The 11347-nt window shown below is 39.2% G+C and overlaps 1 protein-coding gene across 1 annotated transcript; it reads right to left on the bottom strand.

Annotated features, from left to right (window-relative positions):
- Positions 1 to 1950: 1950 nt before the first annotated feature.
- Positions 1951 to 8615, bottom strand: LOC102229905 (growth/differentiation factor 10-like). Its single transcript, XM_014475124.2, has 3 exons — positions 8151 to 8615; positions 3556 to 4658; positions 1951 to 3456 (listed from the first exon to the last, which is right to left on the bottom strand). The coding sequence occupies exons 1-3, from the start codon at positions 8353 to 8355 to the stop codon at positions 3265 to 3267; spliced, it is 1500 nt and encodes a 499-aa protein (XP_014330610.1). The 5' UTR covers positions 8356 to 8615; the 3' UTR covers positions 1951 to 3264.
- Positions 8616 to 11347: the final 2732 nt, after the last annotated feature.

Below are 11347 nucleotides of genomic sequence, written 5' to 3'. Positions count from 1 at the left end.
CTCTGAGCTCAATAACCAGACCATTTTACAGAAAATGGTACAGAAAATTCTCAGTTGCCCAATAATTACTTTAATGCTCCCCTATAATTTAACCATAATGCTGTAGAAAGGTAAATATTATTCTTGGTTTCCCACTTGCCTTGTTTCACTTTGGTTTCTAAACATTTTGGCCCATTTGCACGAGTCTGCTGTGATTTTCTTGGCTACAACACAGAGCTTTCCTGTGAGAGTGACTGTAGATGACATGTGGTGTGCATAGACTGTAAAGGGGATCAGTCAGGAAATAAGTAAAAGAAAAGGAAAAAAAGTAGACATTTTGCTGTAGTGAGGGCTGACACACTTTGAAGCTCTGACATAAAGCAAACATGATTTATAATAACCCTAATTGCAGCCGTCATTGCAGTTTTAATGGTGGTCGTACTATAGTTCATTCATAAAATGCTTAGTTTATTGCTGAATATTTCCCGGTTCTTAAAAAAGAAGCAACATTTTCTCACCCTCATCAGTTTTGGTTTCTTACTGCAATACATATTCACAGTGATGTCTTTATTTTACTGTTTTGTCATTAGATGCAATAACACAAAGATGCCCTTTTACATGGTTTTCTATGTTTGCTTGATAATCCATGGAATGAAGTGGCTAATAGGCATTGTTTCAAATTTGAAAACAACTAACACTTCACTCTTGTACATGCAGTATCAATTAACCCTTAAAATTAACCCTCAATAAAAATATTTTATTATTTTAGGAAGAAGAGGACAAAAGAAGAAGAAAAAAGCTAACTAAGTAAATAAATATAAAAATGGTAAAAAAAAAAACCCTCAGCTACGGAACAGATATATTTCCAAATTAAAGGCTAAACTAAGTAAATAGGCATATTATTATTTACAGAAATTACAGTTACAAATTACAAATTTAGTATCAGTCTGTGCCATATTAGAGTAAATATAGCAATATGAATTGGTTAACATAATAATTTACCAAAAATAATATAATACCTTTTGACATAAAATGGTACTAGCTTAATTTTATTAGCACTTATCAGCAGAAGTGCTAATAAATCAGAACAAGTATACCAAACATGGTATATCCGCCATGTATAGAAGAACATGGCAAATATACTATTAATTTAATATTGGACAGCAATAATTAATCACAATACGGTCTTTGATATCCTTCCTCTCTGAAACATGTAGCTGTCTTTCGGACAGTTTTCTTTCCAGGTGTTTTACGCATAAAACATTTCGTCATTATGAACAGATGTATCACACTGATGCCGAATTTCTGAGTAGTAATTGGATAGTTAATAAAAATTGGGACTCTTTTCCTGTTGCTTTTATCTTATGTGAATTAAAGGGATAAGCAGATCATCTCGACACAAGATAAGCTGTCTGCAAGCATCTGCAGGAAGAAAAAAACACACTTGGAAATGCTCTCTGGATGAGCAGAAAAAGGGGAAGTGCTCTATGTTTTGAAGTTCAAGTGGCTGACGTCCTGATGGGTGAAGGCTTGCTTCCTCCATGAACCATTTATCCGTAGCAGCCCACATCCGTCACATTATTCGCTGGACAGCTGATGCCTGAGCCTTTGGTGTGGGGCAACAATGGGTTCAAAGGGCCTGCTTCTGAGTGGAACCTTCCTGCTTTTGTACACCAATGATGCTAAAACTATGGTGTCCTTTAAGGTTTGTTTTGATACAAAACTCCACACTCTTAAATTTCCGAGAAAAACTAGTACTGTGTAAAACAATAATATTACTGCAAGGCCAATGGATTAAATTATTTTTATTCTAATTCTTATAAGGCAAAATGTTCATAATTTAAGCAATACACAAGTAAAAAAAAAACACAGTATAATCTGAAAAGTAGCATTACATAATCTAGTTATTGTTAGAGTCATATTAAATCAGATTTCACATCCAAAATACCAAACGTACAAAAAGAAAACAACTTACAAAACACATGTTTTTATTCTAACATTCTTGAAGTGTTAGAGGGGAGTTGCTGGGTGTGAAGTGCTCTCTACAATTTGTTTCTTTATACAACATAAACAACATATTTTCTGCAAACAAAAGTACACATATGAGGGTATAAAGTATGCACAAAATTGGAAATATTTTGTAATCTTGTTTTCTGAATGAGCTGCCAAAAAATAATGTCATTTTGCAGTCAAAGATTTCACCTTCAACAGTATTCTTACTCCTTTTTACATCTCATCATATTAGATACACAAACTTGGATGTATTTGGATAAGATTTTAAGTGATAGACCAACATAAAGTAGAACAAAATGTGTGAGCATGTATGTGGAAATGATGGAACATGTTTAAAATGGTGAAACATCACCCTATGGGAATGGTTTTATTCAGCAGAAAGAGGGAACTTGCCAAGAGTTGATGGGAAGATGATTGCATCTAAAGATGAGGGAGTTCTGTAAGAAAACCCTGAGAGACTGCAACAAACTTGTGATAAGGGCTGAGGAATCACCTTCCAGGACACCAATGTTAGACATTCAACCAGAACCAAAATTGGATGGTTTAGATGAAAGAATATAAATGTATTAGAGTGACTTAGTCAAAGCCCAGGGATAAATGTTAAATTTGAAATTGCTTTTCAAAGATGCCATCCTTCCAGTCTGCTGTGTTTGATGGATTATTATGCAAACACAGATCTAGGTTTCTAGAAGTTGGAAGAAACCTAAAAGTGGTTATCTGACTCTGACTTGGGGGTTCTGAATACAAATGAACACCACACTTTACATAATTTTATTTGAAAAGGAGAAAATAAATAGCACCTGTCCTTGTATTTCCACTTCACAAATGAGAGTTTTGTATTGTTCTGTCACATAAAATCCCAGGGAAACATTTTGAAGCCTGTGGTTGTATTGGGAACAAATTTTAAAAGGTTCAACAGGTATGAATACTTTTGCAGTGCATTGTAAAACAAAACCACAAACTCAACATGAGCTGTGTTTAAAAACATTCTGCTATTAAAAAGGAAAACATCTCTTAAATGCTCTTCTCAACAGAATGCATTCAGCAACCTATGGGTCTTCTTGGAGATACAAAACACTGTCTGTGCTTCTCCTGTCAGTGCAGAGGTCAGTCAAATTCAATGGAAGTGATTCCTTTATAGCTCCCTTATTCCTGAAGAAATATAGGGTGTCATTTTTTTCCAGCATCAGGAAACCTGTTATCTGATGCACAGTTCTGCCACCTTTACACCTGTTGTTTCTCCCTTTTTTGCGTTCTCCCCTCACCACTGTTCTATCGGCAGGAGCAGGATTGGACGGACATATTGGGGTAAACCTTGAGTACCAGGTTTCTGGATTCTTCCTGGAAGAGCACAGCCAGGGGACTCATGCTTTCTGGGACACAGCAGGGTTCAGGAATCCCAGGGATGATCCCAACAGCTCGGACTATGCTCTGGATGGTGGCGTGGTTGGATGGCCTGGCAGCCTGACAAAGTTTAAGGAAAGAAGAAACATCAAATTGTGACCAGGATACAAGGCAAAGTAGAAAGAAACAAGAGAAGATGTTGGATGTGTGTACTCCTACCTGAGGCATTGGAAAACCACATGCACCAGCACAGTAATAGGCATCAAATGACTCGGGGGCTATAACCCATTCATTCCAGCCAATATCAGCAAAATCCACTCTTAGGTTCCTCCTGGAACAGCGTCTGTTATGGCCCCACTGACGTCTCCTGGCTTTCCGCATTGTTTGTTCATCAAAACTCAGAACAGATGACTGAGTGTTAACCCTGCCCTTGTGTTTTCCCTGATTGCTCCGCTCATTCTTATGTCTGTCACCAAGAGAAAGTGTTGGACTATCTCTGAAGGTAGTTGAATCGTCCATTTTAATTTGTGCTATTCTCTCTTCTCCTTTGAGGGTCTGATGTTCAGCTTTGTCTCGCTCTTCTCTGGTCCTGTCTTGACTCTTCCCCATCTTTTCTTTCCTCTCTGCTTTAAACTTCGGTTTGAGTGCAAGGTGCCGGTTGATCTCCCACAGGTCCTCTTTTCTGTATTCACTGGGTCTGTAGTTGACGTCGGGCAACTCGTTGTTCTGAATGGTGTCAGGAAGTGGATTTGTTTGTCTTCTTATTCGTCCCTTCAGTCTTGGTGAGGAGTTAGACCTGTGCAGGACTTCTGCTCCTTCACTTATTGGGTCATATCTCTGAAGGCTAACAGCAACACTGTTTGGCTCTGCTAAGGCTTGGTCATTGGCATACAGTAACAGGTAGGGCATGCTGACAGCAGAGAAAACATCCCCTTGTTTTTTATGGGGCTGTTGTCCAAATTCCAGTTCCAGCGACAGCAAAAACTGACTCCTATCTTGAGCTTCCTTTATTATCTTGGTCACATCTTTTATCTGCCAAACCCCTTTCCTGTGGGGGTAAAAGGTCACGTTACCTATAGATGACTCCACCGGCTCAGATCTAACCTCCGACCCAGAAGAGAGGGAGCGAAACAGCAAGCTGATGGACGGAGAAGGTTGTGTGAATGCGGAGTGGCATGATGGGCTCTTGAAGCGTTTACAGAACCAGGGTCTTGTAAGTGTGTGCTTATCTAGCAGGAAGTGGAATGTTGCAGAGAGGATGGCCTCTGATTCCTGAAGGGTTGTTAGGTTAAGTCTGTACACAATCCTGTGGTCAGCAGAGTCTGAAGAGACATTAAATCATAATCAGCACACAGTCATTGGAGAATCAAATAAGATGTATGAATAAAATTACATTATTAAGTATATATATGCAAATATTTATATGTTCTATAAGTAACCAACTAATTTTTAAATGTACAATTTATTTTTAAGTTGATCAGAATTCCTTGGAACTTTCATTCAGTTCCTGCTGACTTGCTGCTACCTTAGGCAAAAGGCTTTCTTTTGTTTTCATGACAAACTTAAAGTAAACACAAATCAGCTTGAAGTGTGTTTACTTTACTGGGGATCAGTAAGCTGTAAATTACACTGTGGACAGTGCAGAAAAGAGCCACAACATTTTACCTGAAGGTGAGAGCATAGTGACTGCTGTGTGTCTGTGTGAGTCTTTTCGTGGTTCAGCTGTTATCCATGTAGAGGAAGTCTTAATGGGGACCAGCTATTGATAATGTTAACCCTTCCCTGGCTTTAAATAGTAAATGTCCTGTACTTCTATAGCACTTCACACTACATCCATGCACACGTTTACATGCTGATGATGGCAAACTACTGGATAGTAGCCACAGCTGCTGTAGGTCACATTTACAGAGATGATGCTGCAATGCACTGACGACACCAGGCCTCTGACCACCACCAGCTGGCAAGGCAGGTGGAGTGTGTTGCCTAAGTGTCTTACAGCATTACAGCCGCTGTAGTTTCTAAACGTTGTACTAATTACCTCGTTCGTTTGTGAGTTTACGTCATTCACAACAAACATCAAATAGAACAAATATGTTTCATACACAACAAATGGCTTCTACCGTGGTAATTATGTGAAATTAAATTAATTATATCCCAACTTCAGAAGATTTGCCTTTACCTTTACAGAGCTCTTTGGTTCCTCCTATCAGTCTGTAGCTTCTCATATTGAGGTCATCAAACCAAATTTCAGATCTACCATAACTGACTGACACCTGCTGGCCTCGGGTTTGCAACCAGCGTGTGACTGAGAAACCAGTAACCTCCTCCCAGATGATGACATGAACTTGTTAGTTCCTCGGTCCATTGTAGTAGCTGATATATTGTGAAAGTAGAAACGATGCACTAATCGAGTCATGTTTACATAGAAACAACGCGCTGAGGCTTTGTTTGTGAGACTTGCGGTCACGTGGGTCGGTTGTGGGCGGAGCTTGGTAAGGTCCATATTCTTTGGTTGTTTTTTTTTTTTCTTTTGGTTTTAAGAGCAAAATGTGACAGTTGTGACAAAACAGAAAAACGGAGTAGGTTAAGGCAACGAGAAGCTGAATTGCGTTTGAACTCGGTTTTTTGAGTTTTTTTACATTAAAGGCAAAACGTTTAGAAAAAGAAAAAACTCTGAGCCAAAGGCACTTATGTGTGGTTAAGTTTCTCCCCCAAATAGGAAAAAGGCATTTCCTTACATTGTTACATGACTGAACCCTGAAACTGTTGAGCAGCTCATTGGTAGGATGTGAGAAGGTGTGCCCTTAAGAGGAAACAGACTCTGGGTGAGCAGCAGGCTGCATATTCATGATCAACATTAACTTCAACAGCAGAGTTATTGTTCATTGTGTAAGACTTCAGCGGAAGTGTGGACTGACTGAAAAGATATATTTTACCCAGAATTCAACCTGCATATGGAAGTGCTTATCCTCAGTTTCAGTTGAAGCTTTCTTTTAAGCTTGCTACAGCCTGCTCAGTCACTGAGATACAATCAACTTTTTCAGCAGTCCTCAAACCGTTGTGAAAAATCTCTTACATGTCTCCTTGGATTACATCAAGCCTCTGCAGTAAAAATACACACATGTTATGATATGCTATCTGAGAGCTCTGCAGTGTACAAATGAAGAGTTGCATTAATAAAAGCAGCTTTAGATAGAGAGGAAAGAATGTGCATTAAGCCTCCTGTTTCCAGGACGTGGAGTCACTTGTTCCCCTCAGGACCAACTAACTTAAACACAGAAGTCACGACAATGACCCTCCTCTGCACACATATCTGCCTACCCCTGAGTTTTTTAAGTTTTTTTTTTACTGTATTGTATTTTACTGCACATGGCTCAAACGCATTCTTGTGAGTCTGTCTAGGGTAATTCATCGGACCCTGCATGCGAGTGGCGCCATTGCTTCCAGAGCCCCAATGAACTATTTAAATGCATTCTCAGACTGATGCAAAACAATCCTAGATATTTAGAGTGCAGAACCGGCCTTAGACTGTTTGGGGCCCAACGTAAAAAGTTTTATTTGACCCTGTAAAACTATTTAGAACGATTTACTGAGTAAACATAAACGTGGAGGCAAATTTATTTATCTAAGTTATTCCTTTGGTACATCAGTCTTGTAGCAATTCTAATTTATTTACTCTAAAATTGTATATTATATTACATCACAAATGTAACTGAAATACCATTGAATGCAAACAATTAATCCCAAAAAAATGCTTTAACTTTTGGTAGGTTTTGGTAGGTTAATATATTTCTAGTGTCATGCTTTCTTATTCTGAATGCTTGTAATTTGTTTGACCAACTAGACAGAACTTTATGGTTCATGTTGGCAACACAAGATTTAAGTGACCAAAAGACTAAACCTCACAAAAGATGGTGGGTCCATAGTGGTAATAGAAAACAATTGAGAGGAATGCAAAATTAGTAAAATAATTTAAATATCTGCAGGTTATAAGACAATTTCTTGTTTCACTAACAAGAAATTGCTAGAAATAATGCATTGTCTATTGTCTAGTTTGCAATTACAGTGTCAATAAAATAAGACTCCTTCACAGACACAATAAGCTGCTGAACTGTTTTGCAACATTAATTTACGACTATTAATGCAGACTTTAATGCACTAATTTTTAAGAATTATTATAAAATAATCAAATATTTAAAAGCTTCTTTTTAGGTTCCACCATTTGTGGTCCACCACTCACCTTGAGTTCACTTTTGTTTTGAGAACTGCTGCATTTCCAGGCTACAGCATCACGTCAGTACATGACGTCTTGCTGTGAGCATGAGTTTCAGAACCAGTACTTGCTACACAAGTCCCGGTGCAAATTCAGAGACAAAATAAGTAATTATATTTTTGATGTGTTTGCTTGATTTCACATATGTTTCGACTTATTTATTCAGTAGTATTTGGATTGAAAAAAATATTGCTACTGTGCAAGTATTGCTATTTGATGCCTCTAATTCAAGACAGTTTTATTGGATTCCACCACTACTATTAACATAACCCTTTACTCCACGTGATCTCTTATTTAGTCTTTCAATTTCTTTTGTAAACATAATTTGAAGCTTTGTTCATGTGTGACTTGGGCCGGCTGGGTGTCTGCATTTTGAATAGCAGTTAATGGAAATAACTGGAGGAACTTTTCCTCCTGCAAATTTGCATTGGGAAAATGCAATTCCCAATGCATTTTAAAACACTTATTTTTGCAGCACAGCTACTCCTAAATTGCTTCATTTGAGCGCCCATGCGTCATGCAGGTGAGCTTGTTTACACACCTTGGATGGCTCTGAAACTCCTGATAGTGTTTCCTTCTTTCAGGCGCTTCTCTCTGTTATATTTCTCGTACAACCTATGCATATGCCGGGAGAGCATATCCTCATCAAAGTCACTTGAGAGCTGGAGGAAGCCGGTGTCTCCGGTAAACGATGCAGAGGCCAGGACGCAGATCAGCGTCAGTAGAGACAGGTGCGAGGAAGTCATAATAAGGACTGCCGATTATGGGCCGAGAACGATCCAGCAAAAACTCCAAAAAATATGAAAAAGAGGAAACGTGCAGAGAAATGTCCAAACGAATCATTAAAAACAATCCACGCTGTAAAAGCGCGACTTTCCCCTTTGCGCTCCGTGCGCACTCTCTCTGCTCTCTGTCGGACTGTGTGGGATCTGGATGCTGAATGGGTTGGTCCGGGCAACAGTTGGGGCTGGTACTTTCACACTTGTGTGATCGCCAGCGGCTTCAAGGGGGGTTATAGTACTGGAGCGGTAAGAGGCGATGACGCACAATCCTGTCAGCCAACGGGGTCCCTGCAGAGTCAAGAGCCAGAAGTGAAGGTCATGAGGCTGACCCCCTTCTCTCCCTACCCGAGATGTTAAAGAAGACGATGTTATATTTCCTTGCATGCGGTTTTGGATCACTTTTTGAAAACAAAATTTGAACCCATTTGGTCAACTGAAATGCTTTTTTTTCCTCCTTGCGGGCAAAGTAATTCTACCTCATAATTTCCAGCTCACCACATTATTTCCAGTAACTGCTTTTGACATGGCCTCAGTCACACATAATTAGCATAGAAACACCTACAATAATAGTCCGACCAACAACCCAGGGGCTATTGTTAGAGCAGGGCTCCGCATTGTGTACAGTGTTTAACATGTGCGTGTTGGCGCTGAATTTGTTCATTTCAAGTAGCACACTGGTTTCAAACTTGTAACACTTTGGTCTGTGCTGCATGTATTTTTGTATGTTTGTGCTCACAGTGTGTTTAATCTGGTGTCTGGAGTTCTGTACCAACAATGCTTGTTTTGTGGTGGTGGTCTCCAGCAGAGAGGCTGTAACTAGCTGGGGCCTCTCAGGTCATTTTGCAGCACACTGTGTGAATCACACACACACATACACGCACAGAGAACCACTCAATACCTTTGTGGCCCCCAAGGGCCGCGCAGAATACTCCTTTTCACTATGTTCCACGCCAGCGGCAGCTCTTAAATCTGGACCTCTCTTAGGGCATCCATGTGTGTTTGTGTGTCCGTGCATGCTTTAGTGACAGTAGAGTAGCTCACTGAAGTGGCATGCTTTATGGTTTTGTCATACCGCACAAGCACATTGGTTTTCCTTTTCCCATATGGTGTTGACTTATACTGTGATGAAAAACAAACCATGATTAACTGCTGTGGTCATTTTACTGAATACATGCAATTCTTCCCTCCCCACCCCATTTCATCTTTGAAGAGAAAAATCTAGTAAGATGATTGACCCCTCCTATGCAGATTAGGACTTGTGGCTATACAATATTAAAAAACATGCTGCTGTTTCTCTTGAATTAACTATATATAAAAACTGAAAATTGTTTTGCAACAATGAGCTGATGCTTTGTGATTACAAGTCGTAAAACACGGTGCCTGTCTTGTTGCTCTCTTCTGGTGAAGAAAACGGGAAGTAAACAAAGAGGTTCAGAAAGGATTCAGAAAAAGTGCATCCTTACAGCAGATGCAACATGTGTGAGCACAGGAAGGAAAGTTCAAATGTGAAGAAAAGAGCATAAAATAGCCAAATCATAAAACTGTAAATACGCACAAAGCACTCTTTAGCTTTCATTAGCTTACTTTGAAAAAGTATTCAGACTTCTTGCAGATTTCATACTTTGTCACATCTCAACCAGTAATTTTACAGTATTTTCTTAGAATTTGATGTCATAGACCAACAAAAAGTGGTGCATAATTTTGAAATGGATAGAAAACGAGAAATGGTTTTACATCTTAAAATCTAAAAAACGCAGAGTGAGTTTGTATCTGACCCTTTTAACTCTGGTATATCAAAATGTGGTTTAGTGCAATCAATTGTCCTTTAAAGTAGTAAAATGAGTCCACATTTGTGTACTCACAGGATAAAAGTGTGCGAAAACCTTGGATGTTTGTTAGTGTTTAGTGAAACATGGAGCGGATCACGGTTTAGGGTTGCTTTTCTTCCTCAGGATCAGGAAAGCTGGTCAGAGGAGGTTCATCTTCCAGGATCATCATGGAAATCTTAGTTTAAAGCATATTTATGTGTTAGACACAATCAGAATCCACACCTAAAGCGAAAAGATACCGTGTGGCAAGACTTGTAGCTGTTACCTCAGCGAAAGGTGGTCCTAAACATGATTAACTAAAGGGAATAGAAAAACGTTTTTAAACCATGGATGCTTTTATTTCCAATTCAAAGTTATACACTACTTTGTGTTAGTCAAAACTCAAAAGAATAATTTGAAGTTTCTGTGATTGTAATTGGACAATATGTGAAATAAAAATAAGCAGGATGATGACTTTTGCAAAGCAATGTAGGTACCAAGAGGTGAAATGTTTGTTAGTTAAGATTATGTGTTCTGCTGTGAAAATGTACATTTATTTAAGTGAAGTGACATTTTATAAAAATTAGAACACAGTTAAGATCTGCTCATATGATCCCAAAATTTAGGCCACAAATAAGTGACCTCAGAAATTCTACCTTCATGGTTGCATGGATGCATGAAATGACTAAGGTTTCTGGGATAGATGGTTTACTACTGAAACATTAGAATAATTGGACATCACTGGCCTCTGATCTCTCCAGCAGCACTGAACTCCTGTTGTATTTGACTCCTCAGGCTCTATTACAGGGACCACACTGAGCTACAGTTTGTTCAACATGGAGGTCCTTTCTCAGGGCTGTCCAAACCAAACAGAAGTTGTGTTCGACTCTCAGTGGGGGAATCGAGCGTTGAGAGGAATTAACCTTCCGGCATGTGTGAGACTGTGTGTGGTACAAGTAGCAATTGTTTTGGAATTTCTCCTTGTTTAACACCTTTACATGGTTTTAGGTCAGACTTGGTGAAAAACTTATTGTTTTTATGAACTCTTCTCCTCGCAGAATCACAACGGGGGCTTGTGCCTATCTTCAGTAGTCATTGGGCGAGAGGCAGGGTATGCGCTGGACAGGTGACCGCCAGTCCATTGCAGG

The sequence above is a fragment of the Xiphophorus maculatus genome, chromosome 22 (assembly GCF_002775205.1).
Source record: "Xiphophorus maculatus strain JP 163 A chromosome 22, X_maculatus-5.0-male, whole genome shotgun sequence".
Classification (NCBI taxonomy): Eukaryota; Metazoa; Chordata; class Actinopteri; order Cyprinodontiformes; family Poeciliidae; genus Xiphophorus; species Xiphophorus maculatus.
This window is presented reverse-complemented; position numbering and strand designations above follow the sequence as displayed.

Bases quoted from the DNA above. Each gene is read 5' to 3' on its own strand.
- LOC102229905 (XM_014475124.2), bottom strand. From the start codon at position 8,355: ATGACTTCCTCGCACCTGTCTCTACTGACGCTGATCTGCGTCCTGGCC. The intron at 4,659-8,150 runs GTGTGTAAACAA...ATGTCTCTTCAG, and splicing joins GAGTTTCAGAGCCATCCAAG to ACTCTGCTGACCACAGGATT. The intron at 3,457-3,555 runs GTAGGAGTACAC...AAACTTTGTCAG, and splicing joins GTGGTTTTCCAATGCCTCAG to GCTGCCAGGCCATCCAACCA.